The sequence below is a fragment of the Pararge aegeria genome, chromosome 1 (assembly GCF_905163445.1).
Source record: "Pararge aegeria chromosome 1, ilParAegt1.1, whole genome shotgun sequence".
NCBI classification, from domain to species: Eukaryota; Metazoa; Arthropoda; class Insecta; order Lepidoptera; family Nymphalidae; genus Pararge; species Pararge aegeria.
In genome coordinates this window covers 17816671-17844664 of record NC_053180.1, presented here as the reverse complement: position 1 = coordinate 17844664, position 27994 = coordinate 17816671, and the positions used below count along the sequence as shown (strand labels likewise).

Here is a 27994-nt window from a genome sequence, read left to right as displayed (position 1 = left end):
TCTTGTAAGTCGACTGTTTATATCCACTTTTTGTTTATAAAGACTAATATGTTGTCTTACAAATACTATATTGTTATAAATATATTGTGAGGCTATATAGTGTAAGTATACCTATTTCTTTAAATTATTCACGGAGGGATTCACGTGATTTAAGTTTATATATTGACCGGACAGCTCTTTTCTGCAATATGAATATAGTTTCAATATCAACAACTTTGCCCCATAATAAGATCCCGTAAGACATCACACTATGAAAGTACGCAAAGTAAACAAGTCTTGCTATTTCTACGCTTCTGCTTCTTTTACTTTAAATCTGTCAATTTAGATTCGTTGAGAGACGTGTATAATAAAATGTACACCATTCACTACATTATACGGAAAACAGTTTTTCTACAATGATTTTTTTTTTAAATTACTTTTTAAATAACTTCGGGGTCACCTATAACCTCTGTCCACGTGGTTTGTTCAGTTCACAAGCAGCGAGTTCCCCCAATGGCAGCTTGTTGGGGACTAGCTACGCGTCACTGCTTAGTCAGCCCCTACAAATTTATATCACTTTCGTTTTAATTTAGATTACAAAAAAAATACAAAGAACTGCAATGAATTCCTTTTATTCCGTGAAAAACAGCAATAACAATACCTTGCGTAGATATACATCAATCAATACAGCCAAAAATTTCAAGGCACACTTAACTTTAATTTATTTAAATTTTATCAAGCAAAAGGTAAAATAGGTACATGATTAAAAATATTTACTTGCACGGTTTGATCACATACTTGTCTATAACGCTTCTTATTAATAAAATACTCCGATAATTGTTATCATACTCGAAACCGAATAGTCAATAGAACTTAGGTGTTATTTGTCATTTTTCGTAGTCACTTAATATCAGCAGTCAACATTCTTTGATCTATTTTGGATTTTTTAGATTTCGGTATAGACGACGTTACATATTACAGAATATCTTTACGTGGCTATATTATGAGCTAGGAAAGCTAATCAACAGGTATATAATTAAGTCTGCTTTTATATAGTAATAAACATCAGTGCATTTCTTTAAATTTAAAAAACGCCTACAAAATAGTGGGGCTAGTTAATTGCATTATATTTAGCTAATCAAATTTTAAAGATTCCATTTTTTGTAACATGATGTTTTATTACAACCACTACAAACATAGCAATATTATGACTTCATTTTAGTGTAGAAATATTGTCGAATCAATAATGAAATAGTATTTTTGTAAATTTCATATAAGGAATTATTAATGTTATATAATGGTAATCTGGTCGTATCAAAATGATGTATAAAAATCTAGAAAAATAGAAAACAAAATGGTCTTTAAAAACTTCACAATGCAACGGACAAATTACCAACATTCCTTGAGCAAATACATCCTACATAAATAACGATTTATAAAAAAGAAATCCATCGCGACAAAGTTAACTTAAAAATAAGAGAAAATATAAAGATAAGGCCACTTACCTAATCCAGCAAACAATGTTTTTTTCTTAATCAGACCAAAAATTAATAATTAAACTACAATTTCCAACCTAAAACACGTCAAAAACCGTCACAATCATACAAGAACACTTAAATAATAGCTGAGCTGGTAGGAAAATTTGAAAAGTACTTAATTAAAGTTGATATTTTACGCGGCACCTTATTCACACTTGTAGCGTCATATGTAAAATGCATTTGGAATACCCCATCCGACGCCAAGCACGCTACAAGTAATGAGTACACGTACAATTTAATAATAATATTTTTTATGCCCAGAACACACTACAAACTCGTTTAGTATTTCTGGAAAAAAGAAAAGTATTTGATTAAACACGACACGTGTTGCGAAGTCTGAGTGGCATTTTAAAAGTACCTAGTCAATTAGATGATCCAAAATATCGGGTAAGTCTCGCTTAGATCCAGAAACCGTGAAACTAATACGGATCGGCTTTGTTTCAATTTCCCATATTCAAGTAAGATTTATCTGACCATATTGTCCCTTATCAAAACAACGCGCAAGTAAAATAACATACTTTTCAGGAGATACAAAAACCACGACTTATTTTATAGCTTGTGAGAAAATTGGATAACTAACCCACCAATAAAAATATTTAGAAAAAGGAAGATATGAACATGAAACCTTTGATTTTTGGATCTCCTGAAGACTAATTAATTTTACTTCCGCAAAATACTGCGGAATGTTACATTACAAATTTCAGAACTTTAAAAAGCACCTTTTCAAAATTTCCCACCACCTCTTAGACCACCATAAATACCACCATAAATAGTAATACAATGATCGTATCGCAAAATGAATTTCCCAAAACCGTTGTACAGAAAAAGACTTGATCGTTAAAGATATATCAGTCAATTATTTAATATTATTACGTTCGGACTGTCCGACTTTTACGTTAAATCACACAACTTTGATTCAAGTATAAAAAATGTTATTTTTCGTCTATGGATTTTCTGTTTTTTTTTTTTTTTTTTTTTATATAGCGTCCAATGAGTGCTCCGAAGCGGTACAAAAGCGAGTGCAGCGGATGTTTTGTACTTTTCGCCCTCCGTTATTCGAAAAATTGCATTTCAGTTTTAATTGTTCTTCCTAACTGCATCCGCTACCAAGCGTCTGGCTGGAAAAAAGAAAAAATAATTGTTTTTAAAACAGTAAAAACTAAATTGGTGCCGAGAGCACAAAACTTTCAACGTTACTGTGTTATTTTAGCGTTTACGACAGCGGCTGTGCATGTTCTTCACAGATGTGTTATCTGCTTATAGTTTATTAAGACTGATCGCGGATAATACAAGAAAGAAAAAAAACTCTAAACTAAACTAAATTATTAACAGCTGATCTTATAATAAATTTGGCGTTTGGTGACGGCAGACTCCTCATGTTCCCGCGGGTGTCGTGCGAGGCGATTAAGGGAATGCAAAGGACAACGGAGCGTCCGTCTGCCCAGCGGGGTGATTTTAGGTAAACCCTCGCGTTGCGAGAGGCCTTTTAGTCCAGCAGCGGGCTGTTATAGGCTATTGATTGATTGAATCTTATATCTTTCCTTTTAGACGGAAAATAGTACCCGATTAGTTAAGAGAAATAAAAGTATGCAATATTCACACGTGAAAGATTATTCTCCGGTTGTTTCTTAGTCATGAACTCGTTGGTGTGACGCGGCACGGAATAAGCTGCAACCGAGCTCTAACGACCTGTTAGTTATGTATTATTTAGTTCTGAAAGGAAGCTCTCCAAGAACCCTACCTTTAAAAACGAGGGAACCGCATTTGGTTTCCATCAATTGTTATATGTGTTTGAATGTTTTTTATTAGTAGTTTTAAGACTAGAAGCGTTTACACACGAGGCAGAAAATAGACAATTTGTATAGAACAGAAAGTAGTTAGTAGAAAAACTATTCGCGTGATCCATTGTTTTAATTCAGAGATCAAACGAGGTCAGAAATAATTGAAATTCCAACATTTACTGATCATTATGTATTACTGTCAGTCTACTATAGGTAGTTATTGAAGGATGGAAATTAGGAGGAACAAAGTCGGTTTAAGGCAACTTATATTAAAAATAAATATGTTAATATTTACGATTACAAAGAATAGAAATATATACAAAGAAAATAGACAATTTGTATAGAACAGAAAGTAGTTAGTAGAAAAACTATTCGCGTGATCCATTGTTTTAATTCAGAGATCAAACGAGGTCAGAAATAATTGAAATTCCAACATTTACTGATCATTATGTATTACTGTCAGTCTACTATAGGTAGTTATTGAAGGATGGAAATTAGGAGGAACAAAGTCGGTTTAAGGCAACTTATATTAAAAATAAATATGTTAATATTTACGATTACAAAGAATATAAATATATACAAAGTGTTATAGGGTACGTACTAGGACACTATCCGCATATTATAGTGCTTTTACATAAACGATTTAGATAACTTTTTGTAGGTAAATTTAAATATACGTTACTCGAAATAAACGTAATCTTCATTTTTGCTAACTTATCAGGTAAACAGTGGCGTGCACTTCATACATGCACAAAAGCACTGCATACCCAAATATTTTTATATAACTCGTATTGGAGGGGATTTTTCCCAATTTATGCCATCTACCTGCTTTTTGCATACCCTGGTCGAAAACCCTATGCACGCCACTGCATGTAAACAATCTTTTTATTGCTTAATTAATGGTCTGTTTTTTTAAATAAAACGAATTATAGAAAACAAAATAAAAAGAAGTTTTCTTTAAGTGTAATTCAATTATTTTCTTAACAAAATGAAAAGTGTCAGTACATCTAAAAGATTGTTTACATTATGAGACAGAAAAAAAATAGAGGTTTTGTCCTTTTACTCCCTTTTTAAACTACTTTGTATTCTACTTTTAATACCTCTTGTGTAGGTGCACTATAAATAATTGAGGGAAGTAGTTCCAATTAAAAACATAATCTAACTACTATTAATAATTATTAAAATGAAAACAATGAAAATAATTGCTGTTAAAATAATACATAAACGTAAAGCGCGACATTCAAAGCGTCACCAGTCCATCTGGTTTTACTTACATATTGTGGTGTATGTGTGTACAGCTTTATTCTTGTTTACCTAAAATTTTACATTTGCATTAGGACACGTGCAAGGAAAAGGAAATGCAAAAGATTCGGCAACATAAAAAAACGTATATTCTAAATAACTAAAATGGGACAAATTAAACAGTATACAATGTAAATACAAGGAAATGAAAAAGCCAAAGATAATAAGCCAACTAACTATGTCACTTATTTGACAGCCCTACGTCAGACAAGTTTCACAATTTCTGACAGCCCTAAAACTACCCCTTTTTCATCTCTTTCTGATATGGCTTCATTCGGCCATTTCTATTTTTGGTTCTTAATATATACTTCCCGAATGTATGCCAGGCCAGCATTTGAAATGACAGATGAAATATTAGGAATTCCCTTGGCCGATACATCGTGTACACAGTGAACGTTGACTAAGGATGGATCCAATATCAATTTTGAACCATTGATAGAACTGCGAGCCCATTATACCTAACGCCTTAGTGAAACAATTTTTTTAATACATTTAATTTTATACCAGCTGCATTAATAAGAATCACGCATAATAGTGGGACTTTAGCTGCGCAAGAATGGTTCTAGTGCGTACTTAGTTTTCGCAGTGGCTCCGACTATGTGCTAATGGAGTGCAAACACTGACAGTGACATAGACAACAAGTCGCCGGGCTGTCTAGGCGCGTCGGCGCGTAGACTTGCGTGACTACTGACGAGCTTTTGATGGGTGGGAATGCCCATAACCCGATTTCTGACAGTGTACTTCAATTTTCCCTAACCTCCCATTTAAATGCACACAACACTATGGAAGGAACGTAATTTCTGTGATTTCTACCAATGTACCACAAACTACCGAATACAATAATATAATAATAATAAACATACTACGCCAATACACGCATCGCCATCTAGCCCCAAAGTAAGCGTAGCTTGTGTTATGGGTACTAAGATGACTGATGAATATTTTTATGAACAATACACATAAATACTGAGAATATACATATAAACACCCAGACACTGAAAAACATTAATGTTCATCACACAAACATTTACCAGTAGTGGGAATCGAACCCACGGCCATGGACTCAGAAAGCAGGGTCGCTGCCTACTGCGCCAGTCGGTCGTCAATGCATGATTACAAAACAGGCCATAATATATATTAATGTTTCAAAAGAATACATATATTAGACAATCTCACATTATAAGCCATCGTTAAATAATTATCTGATTGCAATACTTTATAATATCTACAGTTTGTGAATACACCTATGTCATACACTACAAAGACTATCCAATGTAATGGCAAAAATAAAATAAACGTACATGGTGAGACGGAAATAGTTCAATCTTTGAATCTTTGGATTGAGGAATTAATCTTGTTGCTGGCACCTTGCACCAACGCACGGATGTCCGTGACTGTTAATAATATTTTAAAATCCTTAATAAAACATTCATCGATTACCTCCCCTAACCATTTTCTCAGCCAAAGTAAGTTTAAAACGATACGGGGTTATGTCAGACACGTAATTATATTTTATTATACCTTTTCTCAAGCCTGCGGTAAGATGCATGCTTTCTCTCAAGACATTTTTGAGTAATGAAAATCTATTTCGTTCAGTTCTATCTGTCCCCTCGTCGGTAGCAAGGCGACAAACAGTGGGGAGGACAGACCGGAAATAATAAGTTTCATCTGTCCCTCGTCAGGAGCAGGGGGAGACGAAACTACTTTACTGATTAAACTTAAAAACAAAGTACATACGGTCTATTTTACACGAATTTATTAGAAAGCATTCTGATCTAGAACACAGAAGGCAAACGCGATAGTCCTGTCTGCGAAATATCTTAAGAACTAATTTGTTAAGGTTAAAGTTTGTGTGCTATGTAATAGAATGTGGATCCCAGCTGAAGTCGAACAAAAGAAAGCGTATTGCGAACATATTTATTATATAGTATATGAAGCATTTGATTATACATTTATTTCCCAAATACCTACCAGGATCCTAACCTAATCTTTATGGAGTTCGGACAGTTTTTTGTTTAAAGCACCGAAAGTTTTATCCATATGCTTGTTGGCGTTTTGCACCAATTTGTCCAGGATATCTAAAAAAATAATTTAAAATGCATTCAAATGCGACATTCTTTGTCATTGGTTAAAACTGTACGACGTTATCTTCAATAACCAGGGGAAAATGAACAAGGGGGAAAAAAAATGTGATAAAAAAAATGTATTGAAATAATATAATATAATTAACATTTTCATCGACAATTCATTATTCCTTGTTACTGCTGGCCACAGGCCACCTCTATTGGGATATACCGGTTTAAGGCTAACCCACTTCGTCAATTCCAATTACTATTTTACTGTTAATATCTAGACAGAAAAACTCAATACTAAAACTGGGCCCGACCCAAATTTTCTAAAAGGTCAGTTTAATACTTTCTCCGAAATGGAACCTTACCTGAATTGGCGATGTCGTCAATGCGGCTGTGGTGCTTCTGGTAGTAGGGGCGAATGATGCGGTGGTAGATGATGAGGGAGCCGTTGTAGTCGGTCGGCAGGTAGCACCAGATGATAAAGATGCACTGGAAATTGAACGAAGTTGAATTTAATTATTCGTACCCGAGCATTTTGTACATGTGCAGCTCAAGTGACAATGGGAAGGATCGGTGAACGTTGGGATCAAAAGTTGTCGGAGTGGCGACCCCACATTAGATAGCGCGAGGTTGATAGACACCCCACTAGTTGGAGAGAATACATCAGGCGACACTAGTTGGACAGAATACATCGGGAGAGTCACAAGGAGTCGCTGGATACATGTGGCACAGGGCCGTGGAGTGTGGCATAATGTGCCCTTACATATCGGGCAGTGGACGTCTATCGGTTGATATTATGATGAGAAACCACCCATCGTTGATGACCATATTCATCAACAGCTTGTCCATAAAAATCTAACAAAATTTAAAAATAAAATGGACTGTAACAATATTATTATTAGAAGCAAAAATAAACTCGTGCAGTTTACCAGACTACATAAAATTGCTAATTCATGCAAGGGCAATTGTATATTATTTTATAACAAATTACCGAATGAAATCATTGTTATGTCTCTCATATACTTAAACGAGAAAAAAGCTTGGGTGTGAACTGCTCTAACTTCATAGCTTAATATTAATTTACTGTGAGATGGTGATAACAAAAATGTAGTATTGATTGGCTTTTACGATTCGTTTTAAGGAATATTCCTGCTATTGAAGGTAATTTAAGAAGTACTTAACTTAAGGGGTCGACACACCAAAGCCGCTAAACTGTCCAGCCCAGCGATTTTGTTATCTGCGGCTTAACGTTTTGGTCAGGTTTTTGACTATACGTTACTTCGCCTAGCGAGCGATAACATGGGGAAAGTGGCCTACGAGGTTCTTTTAAAACATATACGCTTAAGATTAAACGGGGTTAAATTACTTTTCCCTGTACCGTATTTTGGCAGGTGGATAGTTTAATTGTATCCCTTGTCAGGGGACATAGGGGATATAATTAGGGGATATTTTTTTTGTCTCCTGTCCTTGCTAGCAGAGTTCGCGGTAAGCCATCGCTTACTAACAGATTAGCATCATCACGCATTATATGATGGCTTATCTGTTGGCGTAGGTAAAGCAGTTATATTGTATCCAAATACCTAATCGGTGACACGGAATCGTACCGGAACGCTATATGACTTGGCGGCACTTATCTATTGTATTTGTATTTTTAAAAGGTCGCGTCATAACAAACTACTGTGTACGAAAGTAAATACTGAAATAGTATTATTTTTTATGACTATTAAATTCATTTAGGTATTAAGTAGCATATTTCAATTGTATATTCTGTATGTAAATACAGACAAGAATGAATATTAAATATTGCCTATTTAGAACTTGTAATTTTTCATTCGTGTAACCAAGGTATACGAGCTCGAACAAGCGGACGATTGTTTCTACAAGGTATTCAATGTTAACGTTGTGTTAACGCATATCTGCTATTAACAGAGTTAATTATAGAAAGTTGTTATTGATATAATTTTGTTTATTCGCTTATCGGCACTTTTATCAAATACTAGCGTACCCAGCCCGCTTCGCCGGGCTAGATTTTGCTTTATTTTATTTAAACAATAAACTTACATCATTAAATTTTTAATTTAAGTCTCACAATACATTGAATCATTTATTTCTTTCCGTATTCATTCTCTTCTATTCTATTCTCTTGTCGAGCGGGTGAAGATCATTATCTACACCCATGTACACCCAACAATAGAATATCGTCATAGTAAATAAAAGCTGTATTTGACAGTTTGACAGTTCAAAAAATAGGAGGTCTCCGATCGTCACCAAACTTTACAGGATTACTCGCCAGGTCAATCCGGAGATTCCCTGAAAGTTTCATTGAAATCGGTCCAGCCGTTTCGGAGCCTGTACGGAACATACCCACACACTTTCTCTTTTATATATATAGATAGATTATTGGGAACCAGCACTGAATTATGTATAGAAGCGTTATTCAAAACAAAATGTGCAGCGCGGGGGCCAGTTATCGGCGGATTGCAAGTTGTTTGTATTTTTGTTTGCCGTGCCGACTTCGGCAGTGGTTAGTTGCCACCGTACTGGCAATGATATTTGGCAATGATATTTGGCAATGATATTTGGCAATTATTTACTGGAGATGTCTCTTAAAAAGTTCATTATGTATTAAACGTAAGCTATTAAAGTGTAATGACCAACGCGAACGATAAAAATGCTTGGGTGATAACAAAAAAAAAACCTGCTAATTTTGTTTTAGGCTTCTCAGACCAGGCGCGTTGGAACCCTCGTAGCTTTAGTTTTAAGTTGACGAACTTAGTTATCGCCATCAACTCGCTTCTATGTCATATTTTACATGTACTAATGTACGCATCAAAAGTGACATCTATGTGCCTATTGTAATAAAGAAATATTTGACTTTGACTTTGATATGCCAAGCGATGAACAAGTTCGTGTTCAAAAACTTAAATAGTAAGAGTAATGGGAGAATAGCTTAAATATTACTACTAAACCACTAACGGGTTAGCGTTACCGTTACCATAGGGTGAGATTAGAGATAGCAGTCAAAGGCTAGGTTAAGAATAAAGCACTCTTTCACAAAATCCATCCATCTCTCATTTGGCCACCCTCTACTTCCAATTAATAATTAAGATTTTTCTGATCACATGACTTGCAACGATAACGATAATGACGACTACGCTGCATTGACATATTATAATAGTTTACATTATTTTGATAAAAACTTTGTCTTCTAACGTTAAAGTGATGCAGTAAATTCAGAAAGACCTAATTTCCCCTGACAGTAAATGCTTGGTTAAATAATAAATTGAGAATTCTTTTCTCAGTTTCCCATGTGCCTGTCAGTCAATCTTAAGTAAAATAATAAATTGAGTTGTTTCTAGTAAAGTTACACTGAGGAAATTCGGTATACTTTACAAGGCCAAGTCATCAAATTACACTGTATATGGAATTACACACTAGTAGCGAAAAAAATAAGGTCGCCTCAAGGGGATCAGAATTCCGAATGGAATCATCCGATTATTTCAGGCGAATGCTTTCTAAATACTCTTTTTTAAATTGAATATATTGGGCTTTTCAACACCATAGTTGACTCCCTGCCTTGCCGTGTGGTGACGGTAAATCAGAATACATATTTCACCAGTGCATATAGGGTATGCACAGTGGCGTGCATAGAGGGTATGCACAGGGTATGCAGATGATATAAACTCTATTTTAAAAACTCTTGCAATGTCTATTCTAAAGTTTTTTATAACTCGGACAGGAGATTTCCTTAATTTTATATAATCTGCATACCCTATGCATACCCTCTATGCACGCCACTGGTTATGCACTAAGCGGGTGGATGATATAAAACTAAGAAAACCTCCAGCAGGGCTAGCACGGATAGGGGATAAAAATTATATCCTCTGACAAGGGATATAATTAACGTGCCCGCCTGCTAAATCACTGAAACATGGAATAGGAGAAGTTTACCCCCGTTTATTAATACACATATATTTTTTGGATATTATTTCCACTTGTGCGCCAGTGCTCTGTGAGTTTATAAAGCTGTGGGAGAAGATAAATTTATATCCTTTCCCCGGGGATATAATTGTCTCCTGCCCATGCTAAACTTAGCCACTAAGGGATAAAAAATAGGACACCTAGTTGGCCACTAGCCTTCATTTGTTGATATAATTAAGTAGTCCAATGACTTAACTCATTATTTAACGATGATTTAAAGTTCACTTTGGTCACGTGGTTGTGGTCTCATGACGTAGCACGCACACTAGTTTTGCTCGCTGCACTCATCTAATTCGATTGACGTTAACTAAGTTAATTAACAACAGTGGAAACTCTTGCATAGCTAGTAGGTAGGCTTTATAACCGTGAATGAAAATGAACAAAATCGTTAAAGCATAATTAAAAATAAACAAATACTTAATCCGACTCAAGTTTTTTTCTCACATAGGTACCTGCAATGCGACCATGATGAATGTGGTTTTGACTGATGGACCTATTTTAGTATTTAAGCACCTAATTTGTTATTTAATGCACCTATGTTTTGCAGTATATGACAGTATTGGTACATATTTCTTGACAGGAGAACCGAATACACAAATCACAATGATTTATGACCGTAAATGTTAAGCGAATCGATAAATCAAAAATTATATTAAAAGAGGCTTATCACGTGCATATAAAGCTACGGTATCTACCTAGTTTGTGCATATTTTTCTTTTATCTTTAACTCAACAAGACTACGAAAGGTAACATACAAATCCTGGTCTAAGAAGTCATCATCATCATCATCAAATCAACCGATTTACGTCCACAGCTGGACATAGGTCTTTTGTAGGGCGTTTCCAGGTATGTTCTTAGCAAAAATAATTCATAAGGCGTTGGAGGAAGGCCCACCCTTATAACCCATATTTGCCACCAATCCGCACTGGGCCAGCGTGGTAGACTACACCCTCAACCCCTGTGTCCTGTAGTGGGCCGGTAATGGGTTGGTATGATGATGATGAGCGATAAGGCCGCCTATTGCACCTTTTCTTCTCTATTTTAACTGTGTATTTTTTTAATGCTTGTTTTTTTTTAATTTGGTGTACAATAATGTGAATTTCATTCATTCATTTCATTCATGATGATAACCCAGATTGTTGCCTCTCTGGCACATTAGTATATGGGGTGCAAATTTCTAGCTGGACTAATTTTCTATGTAAGAATTCCCCATACCAATTGGCGTTATACCAAAATCTATTTGTACGATTTTAAGTATAATCCAGAAAATATATAACATCCATGCTTAAAAGGATAAGAGATTTCAATGATGCACCATAGATAAGAAATAATGTTTTCTATGATAACAATAATATGTCTAACTCATCTAGAGTTATCGTCATCTCATCTATTTGAATGCTGATTCAAGATAAAAGTGCCAACAAAGGTACAAAATAGTATCATACAATACATAACTCATACACAATAGGTGTAGATAAATTGTTATATTGTTAATATGGTATTGCTTTAGGTTTTGCTCTACTTTGTTGCAATATCTTATGAATATATTAAAATAAATATATCTGCTGTACATTTTAATTTATGATCTTCAGCCTATTAATATCCTACTTATGGACACAGGTTGTCTCTTTCTTAGAAAGGCGTTTAGCACGAAGGCTTTCTGTGGAACTCCAATGCAGATTAGCAGTTCAACCACATTTGCTTTGATTTTTTTTTTAAAGGTAGCAGAACCTTTTAGATTTCCTAGGCTAAAAACTGTCCCATGTGAATTAATAACCATAGTGCAAAGTACATTTATCCAAAATTTCGACAACAATGGTATATTATGAAAACATAGCTTAATTTGCTAAGAAATTATAAATTACACCATACAGATTCTCCTGCTTTTTGCGGAGAATCTCAATTGTGTAATTAGGTAGGTAACAAATAAACAAACTCACTTTTGCATACCTTTATACATTTTAAAGGTTTAATGTTTAGAAAAAGTAAACAATTGTACCGCAGCTGTTAAATGTTCTTAAATAAATCCTTAAAGTCCAGTTAACTTAAATGTTTATCATAGAATTAGTTATCAAAATATCATTAGTGATTCATGCATACCTGACCTTGACAATTGTGTCTTGTTGTTGTGGGAGTGGAAAAAATTACTTTCTTGTAATACTACTATGTTGCTATGTCATATTTTGTATTATATGTTGAAAATTTCAGATTTGTAGAACATTAAGGAGTTTTTTTAAACTTACATGCCCGGCTGTGTTAGTGAATGTCACTGTGGTGTATAATGTAAACTATAGTATATACCTGATGCGTATTGAGGTTTACATGTGAGTTTATAACTATGGTTTATGAAATTCTTAACTTGCTCTCAATACATAAGCTACAGCTTAATAATTTTTTATCAGATTAGTTCTTCCTTAGGTTAGCTAAGCTTATCAGCTTTTCATTATTAGTTCAGATATAATCCCTACTAGTATTATAAATGTCAATGTAAGTTTGTTTGTTACACTTTCACACAAAAACTACTTAACCGATCCTCATGTAACTTTGTACACATATTCTTGGAAGAGTGAGATAGGATACTTTTTATCTGGACATTAAGCTTGGTTCTTTTAGGAGTGGGGATGAAAGTGTTTGACGATACACCATAACTCCGACAAATTATAACAGATTTAAATAATTATTTTTGTACTATAGAGGTTATAATATAGGTATGTTTAATTTTGCCCAAACTGTGTAAATCTGATGAATGTGGTTGGAGATAGAGGACAGAACTCCTCAGCAGACAGCAGCAAACCTCTCATAAGGCTTAGCTATACTGAATACTTAAATTTTTTTTAGAACTACAACTAAATTGAATGCCACATAAAAAAACAAAATGAAATGCAGACAAAGTCGCGGGCAACAGCTAGTTTTAAATATCTAGTCAGTTGAAATTACTGAACATAAATAAGAAATACTTAAAAAGTTTAAATTGTACAATTAGTTAAATAACGTTCTACATATGTATTTCTTTGGAGGTACATATTCAAAATTAACTTTTAATTATTTTAACCAACCAGTCTCCTTCCTGCCTTCTCCTTCTAGAAGTCATCGAAGTACCTTGTGCCCAATTGTCACAGATAAAAACTGTGCACAGGAATTGAATTGAAATACTAGGTGAAGTTTTTGTCAATCTGATTATTAGAAAGAAGACACTGGTTCCAATTAAGTTGTACATCAACTTCTAAACTGAACTAATTTAACAGCACTGTTCTTTAACACGGGTTAATATGTAAGGGCAGCACTACTACTTGACTACTTATCAATTTAGTTTAGTTAAAAGACTTGTGTACAACAGAGCAGCTCCACTGTGGTCCTACGCTCTGGGATAAGTTCTAAATTAGCCCATAAGCAAATTAAGCAATTATTTATTTTATAACATATATGAATACCCTGCCCAATAATAATACCTTTGGTTATTTTATTCATACTCTTTCGATTTTTGAACATATTTGTACTCCATTTACACCTTGTTTTAAAAAAATAGTAAAAAAAAACTAAAGACTGATACTAGTTTTCTAGCAGATAGGGCCCATGTGATTGCTGTGGGCACTGAGTAGTTAACCAGGCACTGTAAGTAAGATAAGAAATGTGTAACAGTTTAATAAGTAACATATGTTTTACTAACCTTGATCAACCAGTAGAGAGGGAACCATCCAACAATAAAATCGGAAAAGTATTCCACGACGGAGAAGCACGCGTAAACCACCCAGTAAGTCAGCCACTTCGTATCATCGTCCTTAGAAGGTGACTCCAAAGCTCTCATAGACATATAGGCGGGGTAGACGAATCCTATACTGTTACATATTAGTTCCGCACCGAATCCAAATACTAAATATAAACCAGTGAACGCCACCAAGCCTGCAATAATAAAGTGAGAAAATAGTCAAAACGACCAGCTAAAGGATATAAATAAACGCAACACCAATGAAAAAAAAACTTACCGACAAATAGGTAGACCCTATTAACGCCGGTCTTCGCTTCGGCTTTTTCAAAGAACTTGGTCCAAGGTTTGCTTTTGTCGGTCAAACTACGCTCTAAAGTGTCTTTATATTCTTGTAATTTGGAAGTCATCTTGCTGTTTTTTTAGCGGTCTGGGATGTATGGAAATGGATTTGGCACTCCAGCAAATCTGTAGCCACGACTGTTTGACAAATGTGAGTTGTGACTTGTGACGGTGACAATGAAATGACAGAAATCATAAAATGACAATGGCGGATCTAGATAGTAACGGTGTTGCATGGCTCAAAAGTCTAAATTCTACCAATTTCTATGAAGACAGAATATAGTTTCTTTATTAAAAAATAATGAAATTATAGTATTGCATCTCTTTATATCACATAGGTAAGTCAATTCCTAGGTATAGTATTTGTATTTCTTCCAACGAGGATACAAACACTTTATATTTCGTACTGAACCAACCACCTTACAATAAATATTATGTACCTACTTCCTTTCCTTCCTTGCAATAAATATTATGTACCTAGTCTAGTCCAGGCTTTCTAGTTCACCGACAGTATTTTTGTGTCGCATAGTGTGTGAACTATGCGGGCTCAATCTCTCGTTTAGGTACGTTGCAGTGCTTTTGTTAAAGAAACCAAAATAGTCGAAAGATTAATTATTCATTTGTTGGTAAACATTGTGTGATAGCATTTCTTAATGTAATTTTTTTTATTTAGCCCATGCCCACTTTTTTATTTATTTTATTTTATTTATTAACTCATTACACATAATATACATCACAGGTCTTAATTTAAAGTCGTAAGCATAAACTCAAAAGATTTTTTCCGTACACCTAGCCGTTGACAAACTTTTGCTTTGTTACTCTAATAGATTAATATATTAACAATCACAATGAATGCTACAAAATCGTTACTTATTCACATTACCATTTAGAATGCGGGTAGACCGACAACAATAAAAACCTTTTGTTTACGTTCCATAATTTATATAACTCAGTATAGGTAGGAACGAAGTGCGTTCACATTCCTTCACTATACATGTACAGGATGTTTTTAATTTTTTCTCATATTTTGTCATTAAATATATTTGTTTGTTATAAGATCTATATAATGTTGTTTAAGTTTGTACTTAATATTTTTCTTCGTTATGCTCTATAGAAAGCTGGTTAATTAAGTAAGGTATAACGTATAGCAATCGTCTTTTACCATACAGATTATTATATTTAGTAACTTTTAGTTTGTCACATCTTCGTATTGAATAAAACTTTTTGTAAGTTTTCTGTAAAATATTCCTCATTTAACAATGCTAATTCAGTTTTCTCGTGAATAGGGATTATTTTACAAAATGCAAATAATTTACGGTAATCTGCTCCGAAGTAATTAATTTTTTTGGGAGCTAATTCTTTTAGAATTCGCAGTTGAAGGGTAAACATTTTATCAAGGTAAATTTTAAAGGTTCTTCCATAACTTGACAGCCCATAAGATATGATAGATTCAGCCAATGCTTTATAAAGTAATAGGAGTGTTTGATACGGTATTTCATAACTTCGAGACTATATATATTTTTTAAATACCTTAACAAAAAATTAGCTACCTAAAATTACATAAGGTTTGATTTGCAATAATGAATGACTAGACTAACCAAAAATATCACTGATAGGTATATATATATTGATAGGTATAATTAAAATAAAACCAAAAATGTAATGATATAAAAATTTTAATTTTCTTAAAAATTGAAAAGCGTTAACATTGATCATCACTTTGTGTCTTAAGATTAACTTTAAACAATAGAAGGTGAATTATAAATGTGGTACTCGATTAAAAAATGTGTAATTGGTATACAATACGGTTTTTCCATTTAAATGAAGTATGTATGAGCGATGATAACATTAAAGTGACGTCGTTAACCAAATTAGTTATGATTAATGATTGGCAAAATTATATTATAATCTAAGTAAAAAATTACAAATTTTGTGATTGATCGTCACCACCAATGACTTGGAAGACTAACAGACAAAACGGGGGTCTATTTGATATTTCTTAAATAAAAGAAAACTATTTTATTTTATATCACAATATGTCGCAATAATGCAAATGTACCTATTAATTACTATAAAATGTGCACGATGTGCGTTCTAATAGCAACAGTGCTTAGATGTGCAGTTTTGCAAACTAAAAAGATTAAATTATCAGGAACGAATGTTAACAAAGCATGACTAGAATTTGATAAAAATGTCAAACTTATTACATCTGTTTATAATTTCATTGGAAATGTTAGATTTTTAAATTATTATTACTCATTGTTATATTTTTAGCTTTATAGACATTTATGATTATAATGAAGATATTTTTAGCAAAAATAAGTTTTAAGAGTTGTAGATATATTGAAGAAATGTGTTTGTACGTTTTTGATAATTTACCTATGTTAATTCAAAACTTTGGTGATAAATAAATTAGTTATAACCTAACTACCGGTACCTAACTATTTAGTTATGAGTATATAAATAAGTAAGCATTACATAGTACCTATGCTAAAACTGCTAAATATATATGACAAAGATATATATATATATATATAAGTAGGTATAAATTTCAAATAGGTACTTTGACTCCGTTTTTAATTGTCGATGAAAAGTCTAATATTATTATTAGACTTTATTATTATTAGTCTGAATAGTATTAAATGAGATTGGTCTCAGTCTTATGCTATTGCAGTTTTTCTAATGACAATGTTTCTATGTATTTATTTCAATAGTCTATAGTATTGCATATCAACATCAACAAAAACATAACATTTCTTACAAAACTATGGTATACTTTAAAAATTTCTATCTACATTTTTAACATGAACTATTTAGTTTATTTTATCATAAAGTATTTCACTTACAATAAATGCAATGATATATGATACATATTTTGGGAGGGTATGTCTTCCTATAATAATATAGTATATTATAATATTAAACAAACTAGCGAACCTAGTGAAGATGTGAATAATAGTAATTTTAAAAATACTATAATGTTAAACCTACTTATAAAACTAAAATAATTGGTGTTTCAAATGTTATTTTATAACTAATTTCTGTCATGCAACAATACAATATTATTTGTAATATTATATTTTATAAATCACAGTTTATACCACGCAATTTGAATAATATTGAAGTAATTAGTGTTAATCGTGATAGATAGAAACATTATAGAAAATAGTATTAGTATTGAAGGTACAATATAAAGTAGATGTATTACATATAAAATTTTAGCACTTGAAAATGTGAGATTTGAAAGTACCTAACTATTACAGAGAATTTTAACAAAAAATGCCACCTTTGCCATGATTTTTACTAGTACCTACTTATATTTTAATTTTAATTATTTTCTTTACATAAATGGACATAACATTAGCTTCCCAAATTTTCTATTTTCTCAGTTAACAGGTATAATCAAACACTTTTTTGATTATTTAACTATCTACACTAGTAATTTATAACAAAATATTTAATGGACGTCTAAAACAGGTACTGTACACATTTTACTCTTTTTTTAATTGTATGTAGTTTGGTTCCTTTTTCTTTACAAATAATAATAGTAACTTGTACAAAGAAAAAGTACTATCAAAACTACCAATATTATGGGATCTCTCACTTTTTATTACAGCACCGATATTTGGCGCTAACTTGTTAATGCTATAGTCTTATTCAGAAAAAATAGAGGTAATTATAGTTTGAACGTTTTATACTTCATTGAAGTATGAAATTATTAAGCGGTTCTGAGATATAATTCAAATAGGGTTGTTTATAACTTTGATTTCTACTGATGAAATACTTAACGGTTATTGGAAAATCTGCCAAAAAAAAAAATATTATTTAGCCGCTTAAACTCATTCATACAAAGATATTGTGCGTTATGATGCTTTATGTTTCTTTCTTGCATCTCGCCTGTGTTCGCTCGGTGCATGAGGCTTCAGTTCTCTGATATCCAACTGAAACAGACAAATAGCCAGTTCAATATGTATGTAGATTTAAAATATATTTCAGCAACAGTAGAAAATGAAAATGATTAAAATAACTAGCAACACTGGCGTAGACGTAAACTTCAAGAAAATGAAAACGCATCAATTTAAATGAGTACAAATATTCATTTGTATCATATCTTTGTTGTAATATTGCTAACAATTTTTGAGTATTGTATAAACACTTTTGTACCTATTTAAACCATTGTTTTGATTTACTTCTATATTGGAACAATAAATCTTGGATATGTCTCTTAGAAGTCTCAGAAGAGTTAATAATTTTGATGAAAACGTAATTTAATAATATCACCATTCATTGTTGCAACCGATTGGCGATTGTAAGGAAAGTTACAGAATACAGGGTCTTATTAAGCTTATTAGGTCCGATACAGACGACAGATGTTTTCACAGAATGCAGAATATGAATTTAACGCATTATTTAGTAATAACTTCCACAGTGGCTAGCTAAATTTGGTGACAACGGAGAAACAGGATTGGCCCGAACATGTGATGTGTTTGTCAGTATGCATATTAAAGCCTGTTTTGTGCTATTTCTTCACAAATAATGTTGTAATTCAATGAACGTCATAACTTATTGATGTTCATTTTATAATAATAAAACTTACTAAAGTTTCATCGTCGGGAATCCTCGATAATAAGTCGAGTACTTCATTGTTTGGTATTGTATGTGGTCGCAGAATCTTTCTAGTAAATTTATTAATACCTGAAAAGTAAAAAAGCACAGAGTTATATTATTTATTTATTAAGACACAACAATATTATGCTAAAGATAGGTTAAAGTTCGAAATTACGTCCACTTCACACGCATTCTCATAGGCGGCGTATATATGTAGTGTTGCCCAAATTCAGTCTTGGTCTTGCAGTCTTGGTCTTGTTCTTGCGTTTTTGCAAGACCAAGACCAAGAACAAGACCGCGTATTTTTAGCAAGACCAAGACCAAGACTGACCGTGCAAGACTTGAGCAAGAACAAGACATAGCCTGCAAGACTCTTGCGTCTTGCAGCTAGGACTTAGCGCTATTTCACGGAGTAGTTAGGTGTAACAGTTCGGTGTATAGGTAGGTAGGTACGCTTAGGAATTCTATGAGACGCAAAAAACTATATCAAAGAATATGAAAAACTGGACCTATGCGCATTACGACTAATACCATAAACATAGCGAATAAAAAAATATCTATTAAAATCAAACTGAGTGCATGCATAGTTATGTTTTAACCATCGGCACTTTGATAATGCGGCATCAAAGGTTTTGTACTTACTTCTCAAAGAAATTTGCCGCTTTTCGGAAGTACATGGTTATGATACACGCGCCGGCGGCTTCTTTTGAAATCTAAAACAATCGTTGCCGCCGCGCCGAAATCATAACATTTGACACTATTCATGCAAAATAATTTCGAATTTTAAGAGTACCTACAGGTGTTCCAAAGAATAAATAAGTTTCAGAGTGCTTAGAATGAAAATGAATACATTATACTGATCACGCAAGTAGTATTATGATTAGGATAAAATGGTGAGGATAGGTAGTAGATGTCATAATAATTCATTCTAGTAAGTAATTATAATATTGATTACTTATATGGTTTTAAACTAATTACTTAGGTACTATTATTGTACATTTAGTCATTATATTTCTTAAGTTTTTACAAGAAAAAATAGCAAAAAAGTGTTCGAATATCTCTGAGAGAGATGATGAGAGTAAGTATTTACTAGCTGTGCCCGCGACTTCGTCCACGAGGAATAGTAACTTTGGAGGTATAGTGACGTTCAGGATTTATTTATTTATTTTAAAACTTCTGTCATCAAACATACAAACGAACTCTTCAGCTTTATTCAAATAAATGATAAATCGTAAAACTCTTTTATTAAATTTCTTATAAGTTGAGGGTTCAATCTCTTTCTAGACAGATAAGTATTGTTCTTTAAAATACAGTCAAGTTATTGTAATTAATTTGTTTTTTTACATGTTTTAGCAAATGTAAGCTTATAAATCATAAATGTTTATTAAGAAACAGTTACTTCCATGGAAAACGACATATAGGTCAGTTGATTTTTCGAATTTCTTATCAAATCTTCAGTTATTTATTAATCTGCTTGATCTTTACTATGGCTATGTTAATTCAAGCTCACAATGTTCCAATTCTAATACGTTTTTCTAAGATTTAAAGTAAACTTTAATAAATAGTAATAGACTAATAGGTAATTGCAAGACTTGCAAGACTCTTGCTGCAAGACCAAGACCAAGACCAAGACTGGGAGCGCAAGACCAAGACCAAGACCAAGACCAGGTGTATTGGCGCAAGACCAAGACCAAGACTGGCTAAGTCTCGTCTTGTTCTTGCATTTGGGCAACACTATATATATGGTTTGACCGATTGTGCAGAATTGGATTCCAAAATGTTTGGATGAAACAAACGAATCACAACTACTCGACACGTGTAGCACATGACCAACAATAAAGCCCTATATACACTATGACATTAAAATGTTATAAATTTATTTATTTGATAAATTTGTTCTATTTGGCATACATTTATTCATTAAGGAATGGAAATCAAAAGTAGGTAGGTAATTCCGCACGGAACTCATTTTTTGTCCTTATATATTTTTATCGCTTTAAAAAAATGATATTTTTTTTGTCTTAAGATTATTTTACTATTGGAATATAATACAGAATTAAGGCCAAGAAAAACTTACCCCACGCCATGAGAAGATATCTTAAAGGTATCAAGTATAGCACACACATCGCTCCTACTAGCATTATTATCGCTATATAACTAAGATATGGCACCGTAAAGTTCATCAGGCTGTAACAGAGAAAACATTAATTTAAAAACTCTTTGGAAGAACATTCGGCGGGTAAAATAAATGTATTAGGATTAAATTCGCTGAGTTTCTTGCCGGCTTCTTCTCGGTAGAATCTGCTCTCCAAACCGGTAGTAGAGTCACTACAAAAAGACAGACTTGACGTTTCAAAAGTGCATATATTAGGCCTACTTGAAATAAATGAATTTTGAATTTTGAAATAAAATAAATAATATTATTGCGTACCTACTAAACAATAATAATTATAATATGTACTAGATTACGCAAGTTAATTATAAGAAATACTAAGAGAGTTAGTGCCATAGCAAAACATGACTAGGTACTTCAGAGTTTTAAGGCAACTGAATATGGGGACTGCGCAACGTTTGAATTTGTTATATTAATGGATGCAACCACGGGAGACCCTTGGACATTTGTCGTCCTAAGGAGCTGAAGTGGTGAATTGGCGTTGGGAACGACATTTAGATGAGTCTGCCGCTTGGAGTCGCTGGACACATGCAGCACAAGAACGTGCCTTGTGGAAGTCTTTACAAAAGACTAAAAGCCGTCAAAAGATTTCTAATGAATGAATCAATATCATATAGTGATGCTCGTCTGTAAAATAATTTATTAGGGCCACTGCACACAATAACGAGTGGAGAGAAAATGCATGCATAAAAGCATAAAAACCCTATAGACTTCTTCATGGATCGTATTGGAGAAGGATTTGTCCATTTTACATATCAACTACCGACTTAATGCCTATCTACAATGTAACTTACTTTTTGACAGCTTCCCCCAGAGAAGCAACGTAACCTATCGCGTTCTGTACAGTCTGCGTTACTTCCTGTATCGCTTGTAGTCTTTCTTTTAGAGATTTCTTCTCCTCCTGCAAATAAGTATATCACGGATAAAATATTATACAATAATCTGGGTTTCACCCTCAGCTGGTTCTACCTTTGTTTGCTGCTTTGATATATTTACTGTTGATAAGTGTCTTTCAGCTCACCATATTATGCCGTATCTCTTATTCGCAACTTAAATAAATAAATATTATCTTTAAACAAAAAAAAATTAACCATTTACCACTCATGGCAAAATAATTAGAGGGAAATGTTTTTAAAAATAGGTTAAGAATTTGGTTAATAAGTAAGGCGTATTATAATATTAACGAATATTTTTGTGACAGTTCCTAGTTAGTGTCTAAAGTTTAAAATTTTAATTTTTATAGGAATTTGTAATATAAACTCTAAATATTTAAGAAAATTGCACGCCAGAAAGTGGCAAGCTGTTAGAACTACTCCCACTTACAACACCAAAACAAGGCATACGGTTAAAGCAATAAAACTTATTCTATTCTATTCTATTATTCTATTATATTCAACCGTATTCCACGTATCAAAAGACTATTCATATAAAAAAAATAGTTTATTTCGGTAAGAAGCAAAGTGGTATCAATATATCGCTGAAGTCTTCTTTTAACAGTTGTATTACTCTAGTACTACCCCTGTTCGAGGTCCACATGTATGCATCGAAACCGGTCTGCGAGTCGCGGGCACCGCGAGCACAACTTACGTGGCCGGCACTAGAATTCACGCATCGGCGGTCTCAGTACATTTACTACTAAATAAATGTCCTTGTTAACTAGCAATCAGTTTAATTTAATTACATAATAATACATTAATCTTCTATATATATAAAAGAGAAACTGTGTGGGTATAGGCTCCGAAACGGCTGGACCGATTTCAATGAAACTTTTAGAGAATCTCCGGATTGACCTGGCGAGTAATCCTGTTAAGTTTGGTAACGATCGGAGCACTCCTATTTTTGAACTGTCAAATATAGCTTTTATTTACTATGATGATATTCTATTGTTGGGTGTACATGGGTGTAGATAATGATCTTCACCCGCTCGAGAAGAGAATAGAAGAGAATGAATACGGAGAGAAATAAATGATTTAATATATTATGAGACTTAAATTAAAAATTTAATCATGTAAGTTTATTGCTGAAATAAAATAAAGCAAAATCTAGCCCGGCGAAGCGGGCTGGGTACGCTAGTCATTACATAAATCTTTAATGCAGTCCACAATCTATATATACAACAAAACAACCCCTGTGCCAGAAGACTCCGCTCTTCCATTATAAAAGGAAGGAAGGTGTACTCCAAACAAGATATACAATGATATACAAAAGGATAGACATGTTATACAGAAATGCAATTTGTTATAGAAATTACAACCTATTTTATATTATAAAGGTGAGGTATTATTCATGTAAACTGATAAGTTATATTATAAAGGTTCTTACTTTATCTACTTCTTCTTCATCATCTTCCTCCGCTTGTAAATCCTCATCATCGACGGGAACCAGTAAAGGATTACCACCTGGAATAAGAATCATAATCATCATTACCAACACATTACCGGCACGGGTCTCCTCTCAGAATCAGAAGGGTTAGATCGTGGTCACACTGGCAGCGCAGATTGGCAGACTTCACTAACCTTTGATAACGTTATGAGAAACTCTCAGGAATGCAGGTTTTCTCACGATTTTTTCCTTCGCTTTTTATTATAATAGCTTTGTTAAAGTAATAATGGTGAAATCTAACATAATACTCCTAAATATAACATATCTTAAGAAGCTTTCTCTTGGTGTTGGATCAAGTTACAGAAGGCAGTCCTTGAAATGGCGCGAATTGTGAGGTTCCTCACTCTGGAGCCCTGCCCGCCAGTTGCTTGGGCATTCAAAAGCCCCGCAAGTGGAGAAGTGGATGTTTTAATACATTTTTAATAGTGTTGTTTTTATTTAGATAATTTAGCAATGTTAAGAATTAAAAAAAAAAAAAATCAAGAAATTAAAGATATAAAATGATGAAATTAAAATAACTTATTTAGTGGAATAGTTAGTGATAAACATTAATTTTACTCTTAACAATTGCTATTAATCGCAAATATCATTTCAGTCGACGGTCATAAATCTTTATTATTAATTTATCTCCCATTTTTTTTCGATTCCATTACTTTTTTTTAATAATCGTTTAAATTTTATCTTCTAAACCAAGTCAGTGATTGGCAACAGATATAATAAACAAAACAAAATTTTGAACCCAGAACAATAAAGCGATGACATGTACCTAAAAGGCGCTAACGTACTTTACGTATTTGATTAGTACGCGAAACATGTCCTTTGAGTTATATAGCTTCTGCATACTAGATCAGGCATATCTGAAATCCATACTCATGTCAATAGTCAAGAGTAAAAGGGCACGAATGCGTTTATTCGATTTCTGAGTTATTTGGAAAGTATTAAAGTAAATACACAGCAAGGCATTTTGAGATGGATTATGGAGATGAATTTTAAGATCGATGACATTGCATCAGAAACAAATATACCTTCTTGTCACTTGCCAATAATTTGGAATGGGGTTATATATACGGAGTTCAATAAAAATACCAGAAAACTCTATAACTTAGAACTTAAAACTAATAACTTTTATCCTATGACTTTTAAAATTCGTTATAAATTTATTTAATACAAAAAAAAAATCATGCTAGTTCTCTAAAGTGGCATTACACTGTGAAACCAAATACATGTCCCTGTACCCAAAGCGCTGCGTGCACTCACGATAGAATCGTGGTTCGCGCGCTGTTGCCGATAGTCAATACAGAGTAGTAACAGATAGAGTATATTTGTAAAATATTGAATATTGAAAATTTCAAGTCGAGTTAAAAAAAGTCTTAGAACCAAAGTTGCTAGTTTTTATAATAACAACTAAAGGCCGAGAGAATTCTGGCATTTTTTATTTAACCCTGTTTACTTGTGACTTGCAGCTCAGCAATAACTTGATTCGCGACGCGGACGTTGTCTGTACATAGTACATTACATTTACATAAGGATTGCTGGTTGGGTCAAATCACATTGTAATTGTCGTCAGAATAGTTTTTCGAAAATTCGACGATATGAGGTGTCGGATGGGGTTGGGTGTGCTTTAGACGGATGATGATCAAGGTATGCACAGAGTAAGACACAAGCATTGACATTCAAACTTTTATGATTGTGATTAACTGTTACGTACACAGGTCGTGCTATTCTGCCAGCCGACCTGTGCTTTAGCAATAACTCCACCTTTTTTGTCACATTTAAATGGTACAGAAGCAAAATAAGGAATGTCACGCAAGACAATGTCTTTCAAAGGTTTGAAATTTGAAAATGGGACTAAGCCGATGTGATACAAGAGATACCTATTCTTAGTATTGAACGTATCAGTTCCATAACTTTTTTTTGAGATCAATACTATTAAAGAAATAACTATATATATTACTATTAAAGAAATAACTAAACATCGATGTTATAAAGGAATACACAGTGGCAAGCATAACAGCTGTCCGTTAAGGTCAAATGGGTTCATGGATTACTAATGTAATCGTAAAATGGTATTGTCTTAATATATATATAAAAATATGATTACTTAAAAAAAAATAACACACATGTTAAATGTGATTTTAAGTAAATGCAATAAGAGAGGGCTGTAAGTTTTTCTAGCCTAATTTTATACATAAACAGTTATTTCAAATTATTAGGACCTGTAAAATGTATAATATGTTTCGATAACTCGGGTCTCACATGACATTTCTTGTTTTACCCCTGTACATTTATTTATGGTTGAACAAAAAAGTGAAAAAGAAATCTTTAAGCTCCCGGTAACTCACGGTAATTAAAGATTTTTTACGTCAAGATGAAACATTTCAATCGGATTTTTGAACTGTTATTTTTTCACGCACGATGCTTGTTATCAAAACAATCACGCTAAGCTCAGACAACGTCTATTTTTAACTTACTACTATAAACAGTGCTACTTGGAACGAACTGTTGTTTTATGTACGCCAACGGATTACATCGAAGACTATTTAGTGCAGCTAAAAAATTTAAAAATAAATACCATTTTAGCGTTGGTCTTTAATGAAAATCCTAGCTAAAACAAGCTTAAGTAAGACAGAAAAATGCTTTCAAGATTAATGGAAAAGATATTAAATTGAAAGGAATTTAAAGAAATAAAGGGAAAAAGAATTCAATTTTCTACAAACAGTAGAAATATTGACATCCAAATAATCACAAGAAGATAGTTAAATCGGTTACTAAGAGTTAAATGTGTAGAATTAAAGATATTTTAATATATTTAAAAGATATGTCTAATGAAATCCAAGTTTAAGAACTCACCTGTCAATCTATAAATGAGCCAATTCCTCGTAAAGAAGACAAGCATAAGAAAAGGCATCATCCACATTTGGTAGTAGTAACAAAACGCTAACCAGACGAGCAGACCAATAAACGACCTGAGTCTGGATTCCCATTCAAAACAGTCTCTGGAAAGAATGGTTTAACATTTACTAGACAGACAAATAACCGATATTCTTTGAAGACATACTTTTAAGAAAATTAAGAGGTCATTGCAGATAAACTCATGACATAGGACTCCTGGGTAGAACAGAAGATCGATCTATTCATAACTACTTACAAAATGAGAAAGGACTAGGACGTACGTTTTTTATTTATTTCTAGAAGACTGTTCCTATTTAAGTAATCTGTGGTCTGGTAAACATAAAAAATGGCCCGAGGAATTTAAAAAAAAAACTCAGTAGAATTTAATCATTCATACCGAAACAACCGCACAAAGTTAAAGTAACAAATTGGATAAGTTATCTGGAACAATGAGATCTACAGAGCTGGGATAACTAGCTTTACTTTTAATGTCGATTATTGTATCGAACATGAAACAGTTACTAAATGAATCTAATAACTTAAATACATCACTCGCAAAAGAAATATCTCCACTTGTGAAAACGAAATTTATATTCAGTGCACAACTAAATGAATTCTTGAAGTTTATTTCATTGAAGTATAATTAAGTCTGTTGAACTTACTGTAAAATTTTGCCAATTTCGATAAACCACATAATAATAGCTTTTAGTCTCATAACGTTTCGAATGAAGAGTTGCCTCTTGAATTTTGCTTCTTGATGCATATATTTGGGCTCTATAGGGTTCACCACTCGTATTGCTGCTTTGAGCTGAAAACAGGAAAATTATAATGAAAGCTATTGTGATAAGTTTTTTTTGTAGTTAGTAGAGCTTTTTGTGACAGTGCTCGTCCGGGGAAGTACCAGCGCCATGGTTATTTCTGCCGCTAAGCAGCATTGTTGCAATACTATATTTCAGTCTTAACACCAATGCTTCAAATGAGGAGTAGTTGCCCCAGCATATCCTGTGAAGTTTTGCTTTGTTTTAGGCGATAGTTCTCTTCTCCACTTACAATCAGGTCAAATATTACTATAAAAAAAATATTGGTAGGGCAATAAAAACGATCAATTTTGTAGGTCGTACACCGAACGAACAAAAGGACCGAAAAGAAAGAGAAGATAGATCAGTACAGCAAATAGATAAAGTTCATAAAAAACAGTCATAAATTAGAGAAGATATAAGCGTATTCGTATGTTTCAATCG

The 27994-nt window shown here is 33.1% G+C and overlaps 2 protein-coding genes across 11 annotated transcripts in view; both read right to left on the bottom strand.

Moving 5' to 3' along the window:
* Positions 1 to 595: 595 nt before the first annotated feature.
* LOC120623259 (receptor expression-enhancing protein 5-like) lies at positions 596 to 14875 on the bottom strand. Of its 5 annotated transcripts, none has more exons than XR_005658702.1 (6): positions 14637 to 14875; positions 14321 to 14553; positions 7038 to 7161; positions 6572 to 6678; positions 4573 to 4612; positions 596 to 2635 (listed from the first exon to the last, which is right to left on the bottom strand). XR_005658702.1 is itself a non-coding variant. In XM_039889194.1 (6 exons), the coding sequence occupies exons 1-4, from the start codon at positions 14764 to 14766 to the stop codon at positions 6584 to 6586; spliced, it is 582 nt and encodes a 193-aa protein (XP_039745128.1). In that variant the 5' UTR covers positions 14767 to 14875; the 3' UTR covers positions 596 to 2635; positions 4573 to 4612. The 5 variants fall into 5 exon arrangements, 4 of the variants coding, with proteins under 4 accessions (XP_039745128.1, XP_039745121.1, XP_039745149.1 ...); XM_039889194.1 differs by having other exon boundaries at positions 6584 to 6678; XM_039889187.1 differs by lacking the exon at positions 4573 to 4612.
* Positions 14876 to 17807: 2932 nt separating this feature from the next.
* Positions 17808 to 27994, bottom strand: part of LOC120624174 (multiple C2 and transmembrane domain-containing protein) — a 123750-nt gene continuing 113563 nt past the window's right edge. For all 6 annotated transcript variants that reach the window (XM_039890589.1, XM_039890544.1, XM_039890553.1 and 3 more), the window contains 7 exons: positions 27416 to 27561; positions 26712 to 26857; positions 23802 to 23878; positions 22274 to 22380; positions 21384 to 21493; positions 19296 to 19393; positions 17808 to 18639 (listed from right to left, as the gene is read on the bottom strand). In XM_039890589.1, coding sequence (XP_039746523.1) covers positions 18562 to 18639; positions 19296 to 19393; positions 21384 to 21493; positions 22274 to 22380; positions 23802 to 23878; positions 26712 to 26857; positions 27416 to 27561 — 762 coding nt within the window. In that variant the 3' untranslated portion in view covers positions 17808 to 18561. The remainder of the gene's footprint in view (positions 18640 to 19295; positions 19394 to 21383; positions 21494 to 22273; positions 22381 to 23801; positions 23879 to 26711; positions 26858 to 27415; positions 27562 to 27994) is intronic.